The sequence below is a fragment of the Cladophialophora yegresii genome, assembly GCF_000585515.1.
Source record: "Cladophialophora yegresii CBS 114405 chromosome Unknown aczIN-supercont1.4, whole genome shotgun sequence".
In the NCBI taxonomy this organism is placed as follows: Eukaryota; Fungi; Ascomycota; class Eurotiomycetes; order Chaetothyriales; family Herpotrichiellaceae; genus Cladophialophora; species Cladophialophora yegresii.
In genome coordinates this window covers 1,454,105-1,474,524 of record NW_006913048.1, presented here as the reverse complement: position 1 = coordinate 1,474,524, position 20,420 = coordinate 1,454,105, and the positions used below count along the sequence as shown (strand labels likewise).

Genomic DNA, 20,420 nt, shown 5'->3' with positions numbered 1-20,420 from the left:
AGATAGTCTCGCTTCACATGGCTGAGGGCGCTTGGACAACGGCCCCCTTAATGTTGCCATCGCACCCCGCCAAGGGTGGCTTGAAATCCAGGGCTCTCTTCGGATCAGCAGCTTACAAGCATAATGTGCACAGTAACTCGAGGACGACATCTCTGCGCGTGACGCCGACATGAGCGTCCTGTATGAGCCATTGCTCCCACGCCATACCCGCGTGACGCGGGTTCGGCGCGGCGATTCAGGTGAGCTCTTGATAACGATTCTGCCTTGTCGCCTTATTGCCAACACCGAGGATGGATCTTGGTCGGACGGCCGCGCCTCCATCAACGGCGTAAAGGCGAACTATCTGGCTCTGTCGTACACCTGGGGCAATGTTCGGGACAAAGTCCGGCTCCAAGTATTCGATACGCAGCATCAAGAACACGAGCTCGAGGTCACCCGCAGTCTGTTGCAAGCGATCCGACAAACGCTGTTCGACAATGGAGACGACGAGTTCTATCTCTGGTCCGACCAGCTGTCAATTGACCAGTCCTCCGCGGAGGAGAAGACGGCGCAGATCATGATGATGCGCGAGATCTATGAGCACGCTGGCCACGTGGTAGTCTGGTTAGGACCGGCAAGTGACGACAGCCTCCTTGGTTTTCGGAAGATCCAGGAGGTCGCGGCATTGTTTGAGCATATCCAACAGCCCGACAACGAACATGTTGACCTGCACGCCATGCATTTCAGATTGCTCGACAGCTTCGCGGAGGCCGCCTGGGCAGATACCCCGGAGTCGCAGCGCGAATGGACGGCCGTCCGGAAAGTCTTGACGAGACCGTGGTTCTCGAGGACGTGGATTAGACAAGAGGCTACGGCCATTCCGTCGCATTCCACCCAGGTCCTGTGCGGGCCATCGCACGTTTCCCTGCGAAAGCTCTACCAGTTCCTGCACGTCGCCATGCTTCGTCTGGCGAGCCCAATGCCTCAAACTCTGCAGTTCACCTCGGATATGTTTTCCAACCTGGGTCAGTTGGACTCGTTCTACCACCTGCGAACCCAGCCCCAGACAGAGACGCCGCTGCTGACGCTGGTCAGGCAATTCCGCGGCTCGGAATGTACCGACCTCCGGGACAAGATCTTCTGTCTCGTCGCCTTTGCATCAGATGCTTCCGAGCCGGGCTTGGAATTCGAGATCGATTACAGCACCGATGCTTCCTTTGTGTACGTCAACTTTGCAATATGGGCGCTTAGACGATACAAGAGTCTCGACATCTTTTCCGACTGCGACGGGATGAAAGCTCAAAATATCTCGCTCCTGTCCTGGACGCCGAACTGGACGAGGCCCGCGTGCTTTTCTCCGATTGACGGAAACGCCGGCGACAAAGGCCGCCTGTACTCCGCCAGCGGCATATATGCAAACAGTCTTGTCGTTGGAACCCATGACCCAGCCCGACCTCCGGGGTTGCTCTGGCTCTCCGGCATTCGTATAGCGACCATCTGTTCCGTCTCTGATGAGGCTCCCCTCAACCCCGACGTTCGGGCGCTGAGGTCCTGGCTGTTCCCTACGGATCGCCACATGACGTGCCCTTTGAACAACATACCCATGGAAAGGGTCTTTGCAACGACAATCAGCGCAGGTCGACAGCGGCCGGTGGATCTCTGGGCGGATATAGAACCCAGCGACGTCGATCTAGTCCAGGTGAAAACAGCGACTCGACATCGGCGCTTGTTCTTCACTCAGCCCGCCTCTGAAGGCAGTCGAGGTCTGATGGGCCTAGGGCCCCTACTGCTCCAGCCGGGTGACAGTCTATGGATGCTGAAAGGTGGCCGGGCGCTGTACGCGCTGCAGGAGTCACCGATGCCGGAAACGCGGCGGATGAATTGCCTAGACCTGACCGGCGGGTCGGCCACCGTCGCGACGGTACACGAGGGGGACACCGTCTGCCAACTTATGGGCGAATGCTATGTCCACGGGTTGATGGCTGGCGAAATCCTCGATTTCATAGGCGACAGTCCGAAGAAAACGCGGCCCTCCGTGCTTGAGGGGATGGACAGGGACTTTCAAGACATCTACCTCGTCTAGGCGTTCGCCGACAATGCTCATGCTGAAGTGGTGTGGGATGAACGTTTCCTTGTGGGTACCGTCTTCAAGGCGTGCTATGGTGTACCCTCTCGTGTTGGGAAGATACCTTTGCACGCGTCCTTAGAAAGCACGACCACCACCACTATTACTATGAGCGCTGAACATTGCACTTCCGCTGCTTAGTGAACGATCCCATCTCGTCGTGTCCTTCCATAGTGGCTAAATCGAAACAGTTTCCCTTAGGGGCCCGGAGTGATTGTCTCCACTTCAGAGTATCTGGAGGCATTTTCAGCCCATTCGTTGTTCATTTCATCGGCGTCCACTGCCCACTGCATTCCCGTGGATCAGTCAACATACAGCATGAGACAAAGAACTTGCTAGACTCGATTCCTAGTGGAATATGTAGACAATCTTTCCCCCTGGCCCACTACTTTCGTTCGACACAGCTATCTTCAAGGCCATGAGCTGCTACCTATACCTGTAGGGCCGTTCTGGACAGCCCCGGGTATGTACTGAGGGTGGCAATCTCCCGTTTCTCCTCTCCCGGCTCACGGGGATTCTTTCGACTGCGGGGCCTAGACCCAGGAGGAGCACGTAAGGATACGCCTATATGTCCGGAACCGGAATGCCTCCGCCTCCTGAGACGGAAACCTCGTCTCTCTTCTATTCCCGGACCATCAGACCAGTTATGAGCGTTTGGCCTCGGGAAAGACCGATCATGTGTTCATCATCGGTGCCAGGCATGGCGCCCTGGAATGGATCGCTCATCGTGTCTTCTCCATTCTGGCTTCAATACTTAGACTCTCGGACCAGTTCTGGGTATTTCGCCCTGGGAAGAGATTGACCATCATTAGTTCCGCGCATTGCGCCTCGCAATGGATCGCTCATGCTGTCGTTGAGGAAACTTGCCGCGTCCCTCACTACTGGTTGCCTGATCATCTTTAGGCTCGCGGAAGTACCGCCACGAACTCATCAGCGTTCGGACATAAAAGACCGGACCGATGTGGTGGTTTAGGGTGCTTTTAAAAGGGTGACACTAGCTGGGTCGAATGCATGGCTCAGTGAGAAGTGTTTTTGCGCAACCTTGGAGCTTGAATGCTTGACAGGCTACCTCGAAGGATATTTCGTGGATATCCGAGACTGCGCTCGTCCTCATGTCCGTAACAGTTGGCTTGAGTCTGGGAATCTGGCTGGCTGGTTTGGGTTGGCTGTGCTTAAATATCAACCTTCGTGTTTAGTCCCTGGTGAAGTACTTCTGCGCGAGCCCGCACGCGCACGCCCAGAACTTCTGGCCGGGCTCTTCGCAGTAAGCGTCCAACCACAGGAATGACTTCATGACGTCCGCAACGGCTGGCCATTCGTCCGCCTGCAGCTTTACTACGTCCTGATATTCCAAGAACGCGACGAAACTCCGCAGCAGCTTCCCTAGCTTGCCAGAGCGGACAGCCTTGTGGGCGCACATGAAACCCCAGCCCACGACGCAGAGGAAAAGTTCCGGGTGTCTCGCAGGGATCGCCAGCTCGACGGCGTCGTGCAGAACACGTTCGATCTTGTCTGCCAACCGCTCATGGATCTTGCTTTCCGGTAACATGGGAACGATTGCGAAGACGGCATATGCCAGTAAAATGAGGCGACAGATCTCGGAAATTGTGTGCTCCTCCAGCTCAAGGACGTGATCGGCCTCAGATGCAGGGGCAGGGAGCGTCAGGATATCATGCAGCACGCACCAGCGGGTGAACTTCACGAGCGCGATGTTTGGCATTTTCCCCTGGCACCGTTGCTCTTTCGGAAGACTGTAGCACCGGATTAGTTGGTCGAAGTCTGCCGAGAAGATACTCGCGTGTTCGGCGATCTCGACGAGGTGATCAAGGGTACTATAAATGCTGAGCAATGCGTGAAAGCCATTCGCATGCTCCCCGAGCAAGTCGCACGCGACGGCATCGGATTTGTGGGCTCTTAGACTAATGGCGTATGCTGTTGGCGCCAGGAGGTCAAAATGAGGAGACTGTAACTTCTTCCAAGAGGCATAGATGTCGTACCTGCGGTATTCAAGTCAGCTATGTCGGAAGACACCCCAAAAGGGACTCACAGTTGGATACAGATAGCCAGGCTTCTAAGCCGAATGGATCGAAGGCCTCCCCGCTTGTCCACCAGCGAGTACACGGCGTTCAGATGCTCCGAGCCCGTATCCATGGCCGAGTAGTATTCCACACCATGCACATGAGGGACAAAAGGAAGGCGCAAATCTCGCCGCTTGGCCGAGTCTGCGCCCCGGAGCTTCTCACCCGTACCGTGAGAAGCTAGAACAATCATACTCAGGAGCGTCTCCTCGGAGACCATATCGGCGTTCTGAGCAATGTCCTCCAGCAGCGCTTCGATGGCTTTTGTTTTGTAGTACAATCTGAGCTGCTCGTTCTGCTTGGGCGCTCCAAAGGCACCGTGTTGGTACGCGTCGTGAGTAGCACCGGCGAATATCACGGCATACCATGCTTGGGGGGACTTCATCACGGACTGCATGATCTCGGCCTTAGGCGCGTTCAGTCCTGCTCCGTCATCAGAGAGCCGAAACTCCGACCATTGGTACGAGATAGCATGATCTAACATCTCGTGTACGTAGACGGGAACGTCGGAACTGCACCCAGTCTTGAACGGATCGGCGCGACTGACTCCCAGGAGCGTGTGCAGAGATGACTGCTGCTGCTGCTGCCTGACAGGAAGCTTCTCACCGTCCTCTGTCTCCGGTGAGCCAGTAGACCCGCCTGTTTTCTTTGCCTTTCGCTGTCGCTGGTCGCCACCCTCTGTGGCCCGGGCTTTGGTTCTCGCCTTACGCAGCTTTGCATTTCGGTGGTATTCACGTGCAGCATGTTGAGTTCGCGTTACCCCGTCCTCAGAGGCTTTCGCCTGCGACTGGTTGCCCCCGTCGTACGGTATGATGAGGATCTTCATTGCGCGGGCACAGCCAATCCAGGCAACCGTTTCGCTCTCGCAGACTCTAAAACACTTGCCAAAGTGGTGGACATGTGGGCGAGGCAGGACGCCCTCTTCTTAAAGACACGGCATCGTACATGGTTACTTCTTTGGTGAGGTTATTGCTAAGCTTCGTTTGGACAAGCCGACGAACGTTGATTGGAGACTTTGCAAGCGAGTTTCTTTAGCTGCTGGAGCTGAAGTCGGTACGGCGACCCTGCATAAGATGATAGGCGAAGAGGTGCAGGATATCGCCTAAGATTCCTCCGTTTGGGGACAGTGGACGACTGGGGTGCTGTAGCCGATTGACCTCAGCCAGCCATGAACGCAACGTGAGGTAGGACTCATTCTCTAAAGTATCCGGCAAAATTGGTCTGAATGAGCGGATGAAGTAGCGGCACGGGAATAGGCGGTTCAGGCAGGCACGGTGTGTATATACATGGCCTCTGCTACTGCCTCTTGATGGCATTCCTCACCACGCTCTTGCCCTTCCTGCCACGTGCTCCAGATATGGCCAGGCACTGTGAGGTGGTCGGGAACCTCGATTCTCGTACCTTGTAAAGGAGAGGACAACTGTGTCGGGGGGATATACCAGGGAATTTTGTACGGTGAGTTGATGGAATCGGACAGAATGGCAGCCCGAGGTGATTTGTGCCTCCGAAAGATCATGTACGGCAGACAAAGGCAGACGAGGATGTCATTGATTGCGACGCAGTGTCGTTCATATTCAAGCTCAGCTCAACGAAAGGGCACATGGCACAAGCCGCTTCAAGCCATGTCCTATTGGTGACCAAGATCTGGACGATTCTACCGCCATTCGAAGTTCCTGCTGTACTTTCCCCAAGAAGACAGACCCGATGATGCGAATGTTTGAAGTTCTGGTCGTAAACCTTTTCCATGGCTCATCACATGAGATAAGACGCTTTGTTTCTCTATTGAATGCTTCCAAACGACGGGTCCCGGACACTGCCCCCGGCATCACCTAATCCTGCAACAGGTCGATTGTATGACCAGCCGGCAAACTGCTGTTGCATGGTCTGAGAAAGGACCGGGCCCTCCACATACGAATCCTTGGGCACCTCGGACGTGAATTCTTTGTCGAAGTTGGCTGTATCGCGTGCGTCAACCTGCCCATGTTAGTAACAAGATATAATAGGCATAGTCTACGAATACTCACCACATTGGGCTTGAAGCTTGGCTCGTACTTTCTCTGTAACAGTTTCCTCCAGTCAATGCCTGCAAAGAAGTGATGAGCCTTGATCTCTGCCGCCCCCCCAGCTCCCAGCCGGCGCTCCGGGTTGCGGTCGAGCAGCTTCTGAAGTAGATCCTTGGCTGCCGCAGGAACGATCTCCGGGCCGGGGAAATGTAGAGGTTCTTGCAGAATCTTGCGGTACATTTCGTTGGTGTTCTCGTCGTAGAAAGGGGGCAGGCCGGTAAGCATCTCATACAAGAGGACACCGAGAGTCCACCAATCGACAGTCTTCGTGTAGCCGTGGCCGAGAAGAAGCTCAGGGGCGAGGTATTCAGGTGTACCACAGAAAGTGTTTGTACGATCTTCGTCCTTCATATCCAGCTTGCACAAACCGAAGTCGCACAGAGCAATGTGCCCTGTGTAATCCAGTAGAATGTTCTCTGGTTTCAAGTCTCTGTAGATGACCTTGAAGCCGTGCAGACATTCCAAAGCGCACAGTAGCTCTGCGGTGTAGAAGCGGGATCGGTTGATATCGAAACGCTGTTCTTTCTGTAGATGGTGGAACAACTCTCCTCCGTTGACAAAAGCCAAGACGAAGTAAAGCTTGTCTGGCGACTGGAAAGAGAACTTGAGAGGTGTGATAAAAGGATTGTTGATCTGCGCCAACACCGATCTTTCCGCTAGGGTATGCGCCACTTCGGACCGAGAGATGATGTGCGCCTTTCGAATGGTCTTGAGGGCGTAAATTCGACCAGTGTCTTTCTTCATGACCTGCATGACTTTTCCGAAGCTGCCTCTGCCGACAACTTTGAGGAGCTCGAAATCATCGATTTTGAGGCTGCCTTGACGATTTTCGACATAGTTGACGCCAACCTTAATAGAGCCGGTACCAAACTGTATGTCCACCCACTCAGCCCCCAGCTGACCTGCTTGCTTCTCCTGCGCATTGAAGGCCGCTTCAGCTTTCTCATTATCCTTCTTGCTCTTCTTCGGGTCTGCAACGAATTGCCGAGCCTCCTCGAATCTCGGGGTGACCCGGGCACCGCCGAGAAAGATGTCTTCACTTCTACCCACGCCAGGTCTTGCAGCAGGATTGCGGAGATACAGCTGGACGCTGAGCTCGCACACTCTTGACACGTCAAATTTGAAGGAGGTGTTATCTCCAGCCCACAAAGGATTCTCCGGCGTGCCTGATACTGCATCGACAAACACTTGCAGTTTGTCGAAGTCGAGCAGAGCATAAGGCAAGTATTTGCTGCTGTATCTTCCATGGATGGTTGGAGCCGCATTGATTCCAGCGTGGGTTGACACTGGCCGATTGCTGGGGGCATATGATCCTGCCATGGACCCTGCGGCGTAGGATGAACTTGGTCTGACCGATCCCGACTGACCCGAGCCATAGTGGTTGTTAAAAACTGACTGGTACTGTTGGGGCAAGGAGAAGCCTTTGCCTTCGTGAAGCGTCACAATCAGAATACCGGGCTTGGTGGTTTGGACTGGGGGTGAGGTGAGTTGCTCGGAGGCCGCTGCCGCAAGTTAGTCGAAGACGCCACAGTCGATAGTCGTTGAATTAGTCGCCATATTGACCTACCTATTCCATTTGCTGAAGTTGTGCTGGTGTTGCTGTGGATTGTCGAGAGGTCAGGCGATTCCTGAGCAGGGGATGCATCCTCTGCCTTTACTGTCGACGTGGACGTAGTTCGACTCGAACCACTGATCAGAGGGGCGAGGTGCGTCTCCTTCAATTCTGTGCCTTACTCAGTGACAAGTCCTCGCAGGAATATTTATTTTCAAGTCACCACCTACTCTTTGTCAATTTCCACGACATTTTGGATCGCTTGTTTCTTGTGCCTCCTCCGTTACGAACGACAACAAAGGTCGGAATAGTCAAGGCGGCAGATCAAGACCTCCTAGCCAGAGGTAAAGTGGTGATTCGTGGTGCAGGCTGTGACTGAGAATTGTTGTTGACCGACAATATCAAGGAGCGCGGAGGCGGAGGCGGCGAACAGTGAAAGGAGGGGCTGCAGCTGGGAAGGTGAGTGAAGGGTGAAGTCGAAGTGAAGACGGGTACGACGATAAGGAGCGTTGACAGAGTGGTGAGTGTGAGTGACTCGGGGTGAGGCAGTGAATCTGGTGATTCAAGTTGGTGATGAATAACACAACCGATCGCGAGATCTCAAGTAACACTCAGTTGTGTTTGGTGATTTAGGTGGCACACACCATAACCAGCTGTTTGTTTCGGGGGCGATTTACGAGGTGCGGGTGTAATCCTGCCGCTGAAACTACCCCACCAAAAGTCCCTGGGTGTGCTGAAAGTCACCTGGTGAGCCTGTTGCAAGTTTCAGGTTCGAGGCGCAGGCTGCTGACTTCATCAAAGGGTCCAGAAGGCGAACTGCCCACCAGAGGTGTCCATTGGTTGAGCCAATTACAGTCACGTGAATCGATCAGACCCTCAAACAGAATGGCTCCTACCGCAGGTGGTGGCGGATTTCTCCCCAATTTCAACGTCCGTCGTACAAACACCACCCACCGACCCCTGCCTCCACCCCCAATATCACCTCCGGACACACCAGAAAGACTCCCAGCATCTTCGAGGCCAGTCAGGAGTACCAGAAAACGAAAGCGCGTATGCTATACCGTCGACGTATACCACTCCGATTCTGAGAACTCCGCGTCACCCTCTTCACCTCAGCGGTCTCCAGCCCCACCAGCTGACGTCTCTTGCGAAGACGCGACAATCCCTCCGGAGTACGCGCAATACCTCTCCCCAGACTCCGAGTCCGAAGAAGATGCTCGTATTGAACGGAGTATGGGTGTAATAAGGAAGAACGCCGCCTCTCGGGGAGGTGATGGCGGCACAAAATACCATTGCGACGTTTGTTCCATTGATATCACGTCGACAGTCCGTATATCATGCGCAAATTCCGTCTGCCGCGAATACGACCTGTGCGTGCCGTGCTTCGCACGCGGAGAGCACTCTAAATCCCATGATCCTCGGACACACGAGTACCATGTAGTCGAACAGAACTCCATCCCCATCTATACCGACGACTGGGGCGCCGACGAAGAATTGCTTTTGCTAGAAGGATCAGAGAAATATGGCCTTGGTTCATGGGCCGACGTGGCGGAGCATATTGGAGGATATCGAGAGAAGGACGAAGTCCGCGACCACTACACCAATACTTATATCAACAGCCCATTGTTTCCCCTGCCTGAATTGGCCGACCCTGCCGACACGCGATTATTCCAACGAATACCTAAGGATGAATTCCAGGCTCGGAAGAAACGGCGCATCGAAGAGCGCAAGGAAGCCGCCAAGGCGGCGCCTCCTGCCACCCCGAAGCAGAAACCTACGGCTTCCGTGCCCGCGTGTCACGAGGTGCAGGGCTTCATGCCCGGTCGTCTAGAGTTTGAGACTGAGTTTGCCAACGATGCCGAAGAAGCTGTGCAGCACATGACCTTCGAGCCCGGCGACGGCATTGATCCGGTGACGGGAGAGATGGATGAAGAAACTACCTTGAAAATGACCGTCTTCGATATCTACAACTCCAGATTAAAAGCTCGGACGGATCGGAAGCGAATAATATTTGAACACAACCTGCTGGACTATAAGAAGAACCAGCTGCTGGACAAGAAGAGGACGAAGGAAGAAAAGGACTTGCTCCACAAGGCCAAGCCTTTCGCCCGAATGATGAACCACGATGATTTTGAGGCTTTGAATCGGGATCTGCTCCTGGAGCACAATTTACGCATTGCCATCTCACAGTTACAAGAGTGGAAGCAGATGGGAATCAGCGACTTGCGAGGTGGTGAAAAGTACGAAGCTGATAAGCAAGCTCGGGCGCTCCGCAATCAGCCTCAAGGCCAGTTTGATAGGATGCCTCAGATTCCCAAGAAGGGCAGCCAAATACAGCAACCGGAGCTGCCCACAGAGGCCTCCAAGCTGACGACACCCGAACTGTCTCTTCGATTCCAGCGGAAGCCAAAGACAGTGCCTCAGTTCACCGACACTCAACCGGTTGTACAGAATGACTTCGACAAGCTTTTTGCAGAGGCAAATGGGCCAGATATCTCTGCAGGCCCGAAACCTAAGGTGCGCTACGTTGTCCAGCCTCTGACAGGCACAACTCCTTGGAGGATGGAAGAAGACAAGACATACGCTCCGGATCTCCAGCTTCTGAGCGAAGAAGAAATCCAGCTCTGCAACACACTCCACATCCGACCAAAACCATATCTTGCCCTCAAAGAAGGCTTGCTGAAAGAAGCCATGAAACAAGGCGGGCATATGAAGAAAAAAGAGGCTCGAGGAGTCTGCAGGGTGAGTGAATACCCTCGTCCGGAGATGACCTTACTGACCACTTGCTCAGATCGATGTCAATAAAGCCAATCGCATATTTGACTTTATGATACACTCCGGCTGGATTGCGAAAGCTTGAGAGGAGCCCGGAATTTAAAGTACATTCTGCATACACAGTACATTGAGAGCTGTTGTCGGCTGGAGTCAAAGACATACTCTCGGAGGTACAAGCGTCGTACTCCGCGATTGGCGAAGGTATATCTACCTAGACAGTTAGTTGACGTGCTTGTGCACGGTGCACATAAGCTGCAAATGTACCGTGTATCTAGCCTGAGTCACATGACGGGCTGAAGTGACCGGGCAAGGCCAGGCTTCCGGACTGACGTCATGGCTCTCGAGCGCCAGGAAATCAATACAGAGCAGCACACACGAAACGAGCACAGACGGTTGCACGCGTCGCACACTTCTTGTAACTATATTACGAGTTTGAAGGCACATGCAATGTTCTTCGGCCGAAGGTAAAGTCTGCAAGGCTGCCACACGCATGAGTGTACACAGTATCATGCGGATATCGCGCTTGATGTGGTACCTCGTAGTGAGCTGCTCGTGGCGGACGGCTCGTGGCTGCTGTACGGAGTACGAGGTACTTAGAAAGGCACATCCCATACTAAATTGACAGCTCCATCGAGATATTTCCTCGATCCCACCGCCCGTCCCCAGGCCTTCATTCTGCTAATCTAGCCTTACTGCTTGGATGATTGGCTTGTCCAAGACCACCTCAGCCACAGGCGTGCCGGATCTTCGTTCCAATTTACCCTTCTTGAAGATGGTCTTCGCACTAAAAAGTACCAAACTGTGAAATGCCATCATTCCAGGATGGCTGGCTATGCTCTTACTGTGCTCTGATACGAGGAAACATGAATCTAACAGCTCTCAAGGGTCCAAATTCGTTCCGAAGTAAGCGACACCAAGACTCTGGGCGCGTGGTCTTCTGGTTGATATGTGGCGTCATTTGGCTGGCTTGGGCCATCGAGGCTGCCGATCCCTCCTTTCGTGAGCCTCGTCCTCGGTTCTACGTCACACCAACACCTAAAACCTGATTCTAGGACACCACCACTGTCAGTTGCACCGGGTTCGGGTATGCAGCTATATAACGTTGCTGAAGGCCGTTGCAACAACATTATACTCGTACCATTGAGATTTCTGTCTGATCGATTGCCTAATCCATAAACACACTATTTTTCACAGGCCACTGTCGCCAAACCATCCATCAACATGCCTCTTTTCGGCCACAAGAACACGGCCCCTGAGCCAACTCCCACACATGCACATACCACGACAAATCCCAGATACTCAAATTCTTCCGCGGGCGGCAGTCCTCGCAAAGGTTTCTTCAGCCGCCGCCGATCGTCGTCGGCATCCTCTTCGGACCTAGACACCCGCAATAACCGTCACGGAAGCAACAAGCTTTCTCACGGCTCAACACGCAGTTCAGGCGGGCTGTTCCACCGCAACCATGAAGACTCATCCATCATTGCTGCTCGGGAGCGAGTGCTTTCAGCAGAGACCGCGGAAAGAGAGGCGGACCGAGCACTCGTGCAAGCCCGAGCTGCTGTCCAAGAGGCAAGGAACCATGTCAAGATGCTTGAGCGTGAAGCTGAAGAGGAGTACGTTCCTGACTTACCGTTGACGTATTCTGGTCGATATTGACATGTCACGTTAGGGCTCGTCTCGCCAAGATCAAGCAACAGCAAGCCAAAGATATCGGAAAGAGAGCTAAGCCTCTTGGACGTGAGTGGTATCCTCGATGAGCTCTTGATCAATTCCAGTACTAATACCTTGGTTCTCTTCAGGTCATGATCGTTATTAAGCGAGACGACTATGCACGCAGATGAAGTGAGAGAGATGATGGCCCATGAGGATTGCATGACTGAGATGCGTTAAGCGACTGTAACAACACTTTCCTAGACATCCTCTGTATCAATGATATTGGTGTATCATTAGCATGTTGGTCGTTTGAAGGTACGGTGAGAGAAGAGTAATTACGGAGTTCTTATTTCCAATTCACCAGCTCCAGTTTGTGGCCCATTTCTTCAAGGGCGGTCATTGGCTTTCATTGGTCCGATGACGCCCATATCTGTTATCGGGCGGAGTAATTAAGTTACTAGTAGCTGCAGCTGCGGCCACAAAGCCGCCTGCGCTGTCCTCCGGTTCTCAACTGCGTGGAAGCTGCGTGACTACTGGATACTCGTGCATGTTGGGCAATGACTGCCCATTTTACAATATCGACACAAATCTGCAATATTCTGATCCTCTGTCTTCCCTCAGCCGTCTAACATTCTTCTCGATGCCATTGCACTGAACAGCGGCCCTGTCAAGGCCCGAAACCATGGCCAACCCCTCCGTCATGTGGCCCCGCGCCGCTCGCTCAGCACACCGCGTCGTTCAGCGGCAACGGTTCCTACGGAACGAGCTGAGTCGCATGTGCACGAGATGCATGTCTACTGCAGCACAACCGAATGACCCCGCTGGCCGTAGACCGCCACCAACGAAAACAAATCAAGAACGACTATCCTTTACAGAGACAAGCGAGCGATTTAGCCAGCGGCACATTGGTCCTTCACCTGAGGATGAAGAGCAGATGCTCAAGAAGCTGGATCCGCCGGTCAAAGATCTTGATGACTTCATACACCAGTCTCTACCATCCGGAATCCGGCAGAAGAACCCTACCATAATTTCACGCGGAAAACAGAACAATGCCCATGGCCAGAAGGAGGGACAAGTGCGAAGTGAATTACAGGCCCTTGGGAGGCGAAACAGATCATGGCACAATTTCATAGGCAGCGGGTATTACGGTACGGTTCCTCCTGCGGTTATTCTCAGAAACGTCTTGGAAAACCCTGCTTGGTACACAAGCTACACACCATATCAAGCCGAGATCAGTCAAGGTCGCTTGGAGTCGCTCCTCAACTTTCAGACGATTGTCACAGACCTCACAGGTCTTGCGATAGCAAATGCCTCCATTCTTGATGAAGGCACTGCTGCATCCGAAGCAATGACCTTGTCCATGAATGCGCTCTCAACTGCTCGACTGAAGAAGCCGGGAAAGACGTTTGTCGTGTCCAATCTTTGCCATCCGCAGACGATCGCGGTCCTAGAATCACGTGCGACCGGATTTGGCATCAACATTGTGGTTGGAGATATTCTGGACAATGATTGTCAGCTTGTAAAAGACCAAGGGGAGAAATTGTTCGGCGTCCTCGCACAATATCCAGACACAACTGGAGGTGTACACGACTTTCAAAACCTCTCCAACGTCGTACATGCCGCCGAGGCCACGTTCTGCGTCGCTACAGACTTGCTTGCCCTCACTCTCTTGAAGCCTCCGGGTGAGTTTGGCGCAGATGTCGCGTTCGGTAGCGCCCAAAGATTTGGCGTGCCCATGGGTTATGGTGGACCGCACGCCGCCTTCTTTGCCTGCAGTGAGAAGCACAAACGAAAGATACCTGGTCGGCTCGTAGGTGTCTCGAAAGACAGGCTCGGCAATCGTGCTCTGCGTCTGGCACTGCAGACACGCGAGCAACATATCAGACGCGAAAAGGCCACTAGCAATATATGTACTGCGCAGGCTCTTCTCGCCAACATGAGCGCCTTTTATGCCATTTACCATGGACCACAAGGTCTGCGGGATATTGCCAATAAAGTTTGGGCCAGCACCAAGTTTCTTCAAGCGTTGGTCGAGAAGCACAGCTCTACTCTCAAAGTTGTCACAAAGGGGCTTCGTGAAGACGGTGCTGTACTCTTCGATACGGTCACGTTGGAAGTGCAAGATCGCAACGAGTATGAGGAGATCTTATCGCGGGCAGAGGCCGCTTCAGTTTCTCTGCGTACAATAGTCTCTGGAAATTCGGAACAAAAACTACAGCTCGCCATTTCGATTGATGAGAGTACTGGCCTGAAGAGTATGTCTTTACTGGCACAAGTGCTTGGTATCGAACAGGACGTTTTTAATCGTGCTCTGGGCGAGCCAGGAATACACTCGAGAGTCGATGATACTTCGAGCTCGCTGCAAAGGTCGACACCTTACTTGACCCATCCCGTCTTCAACCACAATCACTCGGAGACTGAATTGCTTCGGTACATCCATCATTTGCAGTCCAAAGACCTATCTCTGGTGCATTCAATGATACCGTTGGGATCATGCACCATGAAGCTCAATGGAACCACAGAGATGCAACCCATATCTAATAGTGCATGGAACAAACATCATCCCTTCGCTCCGGGCCAGGGAGGATATCAAGCCCTCATCGAGAGACTGTCGGATAATCTGGCCTCGATCACTGGCATGCATACCGTTAGCTTGCAGCCCAATTCAGGTGCTCAGGGTGAATTTGCTGGCTTGCGTGTGATTGAGAAGTACCATTCCACCCGAGGAGAAAGCAAGCGAAAGGTCTGCCTCATACCGGTCTCGGCGCATGGAACAAATCCTGCGTCGGCTGCCATGGCGGGAATGAAAGTGGTTCCTCTGAAGTGTGACACCAAGACCGGCAATCTGGACGTTCAAGACCTCAAGAACAAATGCGAGAAGCATAAGGATGACCTAGCTGCCATCATGATCACCTATCCCAGCACGTTCGGTGTCTTCGAGCCGGCGATCCGGGAAGTTTGTGAGATCGTTCACGAACACGGGGGACAAGTCTACATGGATGGGGCGAATCTCAATGCTCAAATCGGCTTGTGTAACCCTGGGGATATCGGAGCCGACGTTTGTCATCTGAATCTGCACAAGACGTTTTGCATTCCTCATGGTGGCGGAGGTCCTGGCGTCGGACCCATTGGTGTCAAGGAACACCTCAAGCCCTTCCTGCCTACACATTCCCACGTGGATCCTCATCCTGGCCCAGACCGAGCCAAGACTGCTATCTCCCCTGTTAGTTCGGCCCCCTGGGGTAGTGCTCTTATCCTGCCCATCAGCTATGCCTATATCCAACTCATGGGAAGCGAAGGGTTGAAGCACGGCACGGAAGTCGCATTGTTGAATGCGAACTACATCATGTCCCGCCTCAAGCCGCACTACAAGATCTTGTACACCAATGAGAATGGCCGATGCGCGCATGAGTTTATTCTTGACGCGAGAGGCTTCAAGGAGACTGCGGCTATCGAGGCCATTGATATTGCGAAACGCCTGCAAGATTATGGCTTTCACGCACCTACAATGAGCTGGCCTGTCGCCAACACTCTCATGATTGAACCCACCGAGTCAGAATCCAAGGAAGAACTCGACCGATTCTGCGACGCCTTGATCGAGATCAGGAAGGAGATCAAAGCCATCGAGGACGGCCAGATGCCGCGAGAAGGTAATGTTCTGCGCATGTCACCACATCCACAGCATGATCTCATGCGAAACGACTGGGACCGTCCGTACACCAGAGAACAAGCGGCATATCCACTGCCGTGGCTCAGGGAGAAGAAGTTCTGGCCCTCGGTGGCGCGTGTCGATGATGCCTACGGCGATACGAATCTCTTCTGCACTTGCACGCCCGTCGAAGGATATGAGGAAGAGGGCTTTACGGGACATCAGGCACCGATGCCGACATAGTGCTTTGGACGTGAATCACCAAAGGTTATCAGGGGTCAAGCATGATCGGGAGTTCAACAGTTCTGGTCAGGCATGGTCACACTATGGGTGCTTTCGGCGAATTTGTGAGCAGGACGGCAACAATGAGCAAGTGGAACCCAATGTGTAAAGTACGAGGTACTCGGCGCAAGCTCAACCAATGCTGTTAGCGTGTGACATTCGGATGCTTCTGTGTAGCTCTCGAGTTATGCCTGGTCGAGTGCCCAGAAGTGGCTTTCTGTCATGCCGTATGACCTTTCGTCTGACATGTCCAATATGTCCCAGCACACACCTGGCACAGCCACAAATCCTCCCACCACCCCTGCAAGACCGCACTCTGCTATTCGCACAGCGCGGAGGATGCCGCAGGCCACACTACTGTGGTACCCGGCCAGGGTCAGGCGTTGACGAGCGACACCCGCTGGTGCCAACGAAGGACCGGGAGACGTATGACATCACATGTGTCCCTCCTTTGTGTCTCCAGGAGGAGCGGCCTCCGAGGGCCTCATATACTGCAAGGTGTACGCATTGCGTTACTCGGGACGCGTACCATACCGAGCATACTCAGTCCTTGACTTGAGCGGATAATTACGCGTCTCGTGCCAGTTGCTTGAATCGGTAGCCATACCGATATCAGATACCAGATACCAGATACCATTGCCTATATATCTACCCAAAGTACGGTCAACACCGCTCCGAGTTACCTCTCAATCTACCTACATACTGTACAATCAATTCTCCCTACCAACGAAACCCTACGAGCACTGCACCACAGACAGACATACACAAGCCGGCAGAACAGGATGCCCATCAATACCTCCTCATCCGACGAAGGCGTCACCGGCGCCGCCAAATTCGTCACCTCAACCGTCGGGGTAAGTTGAGCCCCCAGCACTATATACTTCTCGCTTTGCGCCTCACAGTTCCCACCCCATTTCACTCATTCACTCACTCGTCCGACTCACCTCATTCATTTCACTCGCGCACTCATCTCACGCGCTTAGTCATCTCACTCACTCACCCGCTCTATCACTCACTTATTTACTCACTCACCCCCTCATCTCACTCACCCGCGCACTCACCCGGTCACTAGCGTCCCCGCTAACGCTCCGCTCACAGAACACCCTAGGCGGCGTGGCTCGCACGGTCGGCGGCGTGACGGGCGCGCTGGGCCGCGGGGTGGGAGACACGATCACGGGCGCGACGGGGAGTGCGGGGAAGCCCGTGGGGGATGGGTTGAGTAATGCCCTGACTGGCGTCGAGAATGGGACGAAGAAGGTCGCGCAGGGGGTCGAGGACGCGGGGGAGTGGAAGTCGGGTGCGAAACGGTTTTAGTCGGGTTCGATCGGTGGGCAGTGGGGAGTCGAAGGACAATGCAAAGAAGAAGAAGAAGAAGGTTTAGGACTCGAGAAGTAAGAAAGACACAGCGACACTAGTACTGTATGCCGGTACGCGGTATGTATGAGTGGTGTGTTTAGGTGTGATGAGGGACCAAGGCGGGATTCGGGATCCGGGATCCGGGTTGGAATAGGGGGATAGGAGGACTGGAGGGTGCCCTACGGTATGGGTAGAGACGTGAGGGAAGTGAGCATGGAAGGCGAAGGGACTTAATTCCGGTGGAACAAAGGACGCATGAGGGAGAGGGCCGAGAAGAATGGGATGGGTTACTGGGGAAGATGAGAAGGTCGAGCTGCAAGGTAAGAGAAGAGAAGAGCACATTCGCTTTGAATGAGAAGTGCTATTCCTGGCGCTGAGATACAAGTAGACATTGTTCTGTATAGGTGGATTCCAGACTGCTTGTTTTGGACGCGATGCAGTTTATCGACCCTGACTTGCAGGAGACGTTATACATGTGCGATAGACGTTGGCGTGGTCTGCACTTTTGGCGCAGAGGTAGACGATCGTGATGGATACAGTGAGTTGCTTCCGATCTTCCGGCTAGTGTGCACATTGTTCCTGTGCATGGTCGGAATGAGGCTGCCGATGGAGTGACTGATGGTCATTATGCGGTGGTATCTCTTTCCGCAATCATACCTGCTCGTTTGACTGAGAATGGGCATTCATCTCTGTGTATTCATTATAGACGACTGTGGTCAGTCGTTCGGACCTCAAAAATCGTCTGCACCACATTATCCCACATACATCCTCCTCTTCATCAATACCAATCGTGCCCCTTTTCCCCAAGCTTGATCTTATTCGGATTCATCGAGACCATCTTTTGTCCCGGGATCTGGTCGACCGTGAACTGCGACTCGAATGTCCCAGAGATCGCACGCTTTCCGAGAGCCGTGAAGGAATCGTATTCTGCTTCTCCATTGCAAGCAGCCCATTCCAGGCTCTTAGGAGAGGACCCGTCGCCAAGGTCGCTCCATCGTGTGACGACGACAGCGTGCTTGAACAACTTCCTTGGGTCGGGGTCGCTTCGGTCCTCTTGCACTCTCATCTCAATGAGATACTCGGTCGGGCACTCCGGACACCGTCGCATGGGTCTGCATTCGGAGCACAAGGTAATTATGGGATGAGGTCTGTGAAAATGATACTGGACCTTCGCACTGGTGCCTGCGATGCCACTACCCTCTGGCGGTTTCGGAATGTGACTTAGAGCGCATTTGACAGCAGGCATGAGATTGCCGTCCCTCCAATGCGCGCAGACAGAAAAGTATGGATTGAAATTGTCGCTGGGTGAGTAGAGTAATCTGCGTAGCCCTGCTGGAGGTAGCGCCGGGGTTGCGAACGCCGAGCTGATGACCCGCATCAGCAGATGGCCATTGACGACCACGTAGCGTGTTTGGTGAGTCCACTCTCCATCTCGATCCTTGTACCGTCGTGACATTGAGTCGATGGGGATCCCGTGCTCCGGCGAGTACTTCTGACCTCGCAGAATGAGTTGGACAAATGGGAATGGGAGAGCGCGTCCGACAGTGATTCGGTGTCGTGCCACTTTGTTCTCGAGGTTGAAGACATTAGGGCAGTTGAAGATGGGGTTCGAGACATTGGTGGGACGCAGGACTTCCTGGCCCTTCTGTGTCCTGACGTGGTATATTCCGCATTGAAAACAAAGCAGATGGTTAGGAAGCTGTTCATCTAACCGGCCAAGAAAATCGAATTTGGCGTCTCGGTTTTGTGGGCTATTCAAGTCGGTCCAAGACCTAGTGCCTAGCAGAGTCCGAAATGGTTTGCAGGAGAACGCGAGACTGGCTTTATCTGCTGGACCCAAGAATTCCACAATCCGCCTCCAGACACCTTCGGGAAACCTGGAGAACAGATCCGCAGCGGGCTTAGCCGGAATCCCGATGAACATGGCTTGAGCCTTGTCAGCTAGAGATTCTGCTGTACTCTCATCGACAAGACTGTGTAACAGATCAGTATGATCTTTTCGCTCGCCGGTCTGGGCATCTCTGTCCCATCCATCTTCTCCTGTGGTGGCTAGGGTGGAACCCTGACGAGACGACCGAGTGTACTCGAGGCTGTTCTTGGCAGAACCTGCTCTAGAGGTACGACCAGAGGAGTTTGTTTCTTTGATAGTGGCGGTTGAGATTGAGGATTTCCTTGCGTCATCACCAATCTTGAAGTCAACTACGGACGACGCTCTCGAGCTTGAACGGCTTCCGGATCTCGTTTTAAAGGGGTTGAGGAAGCTCAATGAGCCCTTCCTTGAGACGTCGGTCATGTCGTCCAAGAATGAGCTTCGACAGTAGTTAGCAGATTTTTTCAGGACGGACAGTTAAGTTCAGGTAGGTGCATCAGAAATGTAGAAATTCTCAGTCCATGTTCAGCGCTTTAGGCAGAGTCAACTGAGGAGCAGATTTGCAGTGCAACCCCGGGACAACGCGGCTTCCTGTAGAACCAGCGAATACAGAGTGCGATGGTCTCCCTCGTGAAAGGCTTCAGAATGACAAGCACGGCAGAAGCTGAGTCTCGATTGCTGCGTGTCTGCTTTAATCGAGGGTTGAGAGCTTTTGAAGGAGTACCATGTCGTACATTCCGCCAAATGCCGTCGCACGCTTAGCCGAGTCCAATAAGGCGACTACAACGTTATATAATCATCGACTGGGCCGGCTTGGAATGCCACCATAGGCCATGGCTGCCACGACTGCCCGTCAATGTGTATGGACACAGCCGCAGTGGTCCGCCGACTGTGCAAGCGACGAGCGTGGCGAGTCTGCAGACGCCTGCCCAGCACCATTGCGGCGGGATGGTTATGTAAGAGGATCGAGTGGTTCACATGCAGGATTCGGGATACGCTGAATCCAGCGAGGAACGGCCAGCAATTGGGATCTATTTA

At 53.5% G+C, this 20,420-nt stretch overlaps 8 protein-coding genes across 8 annotated transcripts; 5 read left to right on the top strand and 3 right to left on the bottom strand.

Annotated features, from left to right (window-relative positions):
- Positions 1–169: 169 nt before the first annotated feature.
- On the top strand, positions 170–2,062 carry A1O7_05859 (uncharacterized protein; the record flags this gene model as incomplete). Its single annotated transcript, XM_007759867.1, has 1 exon — positions 170–2,062. The coding sequence occupies one exon, from the start codon at positions 170–172 to the stop codon at positions 2,060–2,062; it is 1,893 nt and encodes a 630-aa protein (XP_007758057.1).
- A 1,234-nt stretch (positions 2,063–3,296) lies between these two features.
- On the bottom strand, positions 3,297–5,008 carry A1O7_05858 (uncharacterized protein; the record flags this gene model as incomplete). Its single annotated transcript, XM_007759866.1, has 2 exons — positions 3,297–4,101; positions 4,152–5,008. The coding sequence occupies 2 exons, from the start codon at positions 5,006–5,008 to the stop codon at positions 3,297–3,299; spliced, it is 1,662 nt and encodes a 553-aa protein (XP_007758056.1).
- Positions 5,009–5,961: 953 nt separating this feature from the next.
- On the bottom strand, positions 5,962–8,049 carry A1O7_05857 (AGC/AKT protein kinase; the record flags this gene model as incomplete). Its single annotated transcript, XM_007759865.1, has 4 exons — positions 5,962–6,156; positions 6,207–7,747; positions 7,813–7,968; positions 8,028–8,049. 4 exons carry the CDS (start codon positions 8,047–8,049, stop codon positions 5,962–5,964), a joined length of 1,914 nt encoding a protein of 637 aa, XP_007758055.1.
- A 981-nt stretch (positions 8,050–9,030) lies between these two features.
- Positions 9,031–10,657, top strand: A1O7_05856 (transcriptional adapter 2-alpha; the record flags this gene model as incomplete). The annotated part of the gene is made up of 2 exons (XM_007759864.1): positions 9,031–10,539; positions 10,589–10,657. 2 exons carry the CDS (start codon positions 9,031–9,033, stop codon positions 10,655–10,657), a joined length of 1,578 nt encoding a protein of 525 aa, XP_007758054.1.
- A 1,136-nt stretch (positions 10,658–11,793) lies between these two features.
- Positions 11,794–12,388, top strand: A1O7_05855 (uncharacterized protein; the record flags this gene model as incomplete). The annotated part of the gene is made up of 3 exons (XM_007759863.1): positions 11,794–12,185; positions 12,242–12,309; positions 12,372–12,388. 3 exons carry the CDS (start codon positions 11,794–11,796, stop codon positions 12,386–12,388), a joined length of 477 nt encoding a protein of 158 aa, XP_007758053.1.
- A 519-nt stretch (positions 12,389–12,907) lies between these two features.
- Positions 12,908–16,117, top strand: A1O7_05854 (glycine dehydrogenase; the record flags this gene model as incomplete). Its single annotated transcript, XM_007759862.1, has 1 exon — positions 12,908–16,117. One exon carries the CDS (start codon positions 12,908–12,910, stop codon positions 16,115–16,117), a length of 3,210 nt encoding a protein of 1,069 aa, XP_007758052.1.
- An 821-nt stretch (positions 16,118–16,938) lies between these two features.
- A1O7_05853 (uncharacterized protein) lies at positions 16,939–17,470 on the top strand (the record flags this gene model as incomplete). The annotated part of the gene is made up of 2 exons (XM_007759861.1): positions 16,939–17,010; positions 17,255–17,470. The coding sequence occupies 2 exons, from the start codon at positions 16,939–16,941 to the stop codon at positions 17,468–17,470; spliced, it is 288 nt and encodes a 95-aa protein (XP_007758051.1).
- Positions 17,471–18,290: 820 nt separating this feature from the next.
- On the bottom strand, positions 18,291–19,805 carry A1O7_05852 (uncharacterized protein; the record flags this gene model as incomplete). Its single annotated transcript, XM_007759860.1, has 1 exon — positions 18,291–19,805. One exon carries the CDS (start codon positions 19,803–19,805, stop codon positions 18,291–18,293), a length of 1,515 nt encoding a protein of 504 aa, XP_007758050.1.
- Between the last annotated feature and the right edge of the window lie 615 nt (positions 19,806–20,420).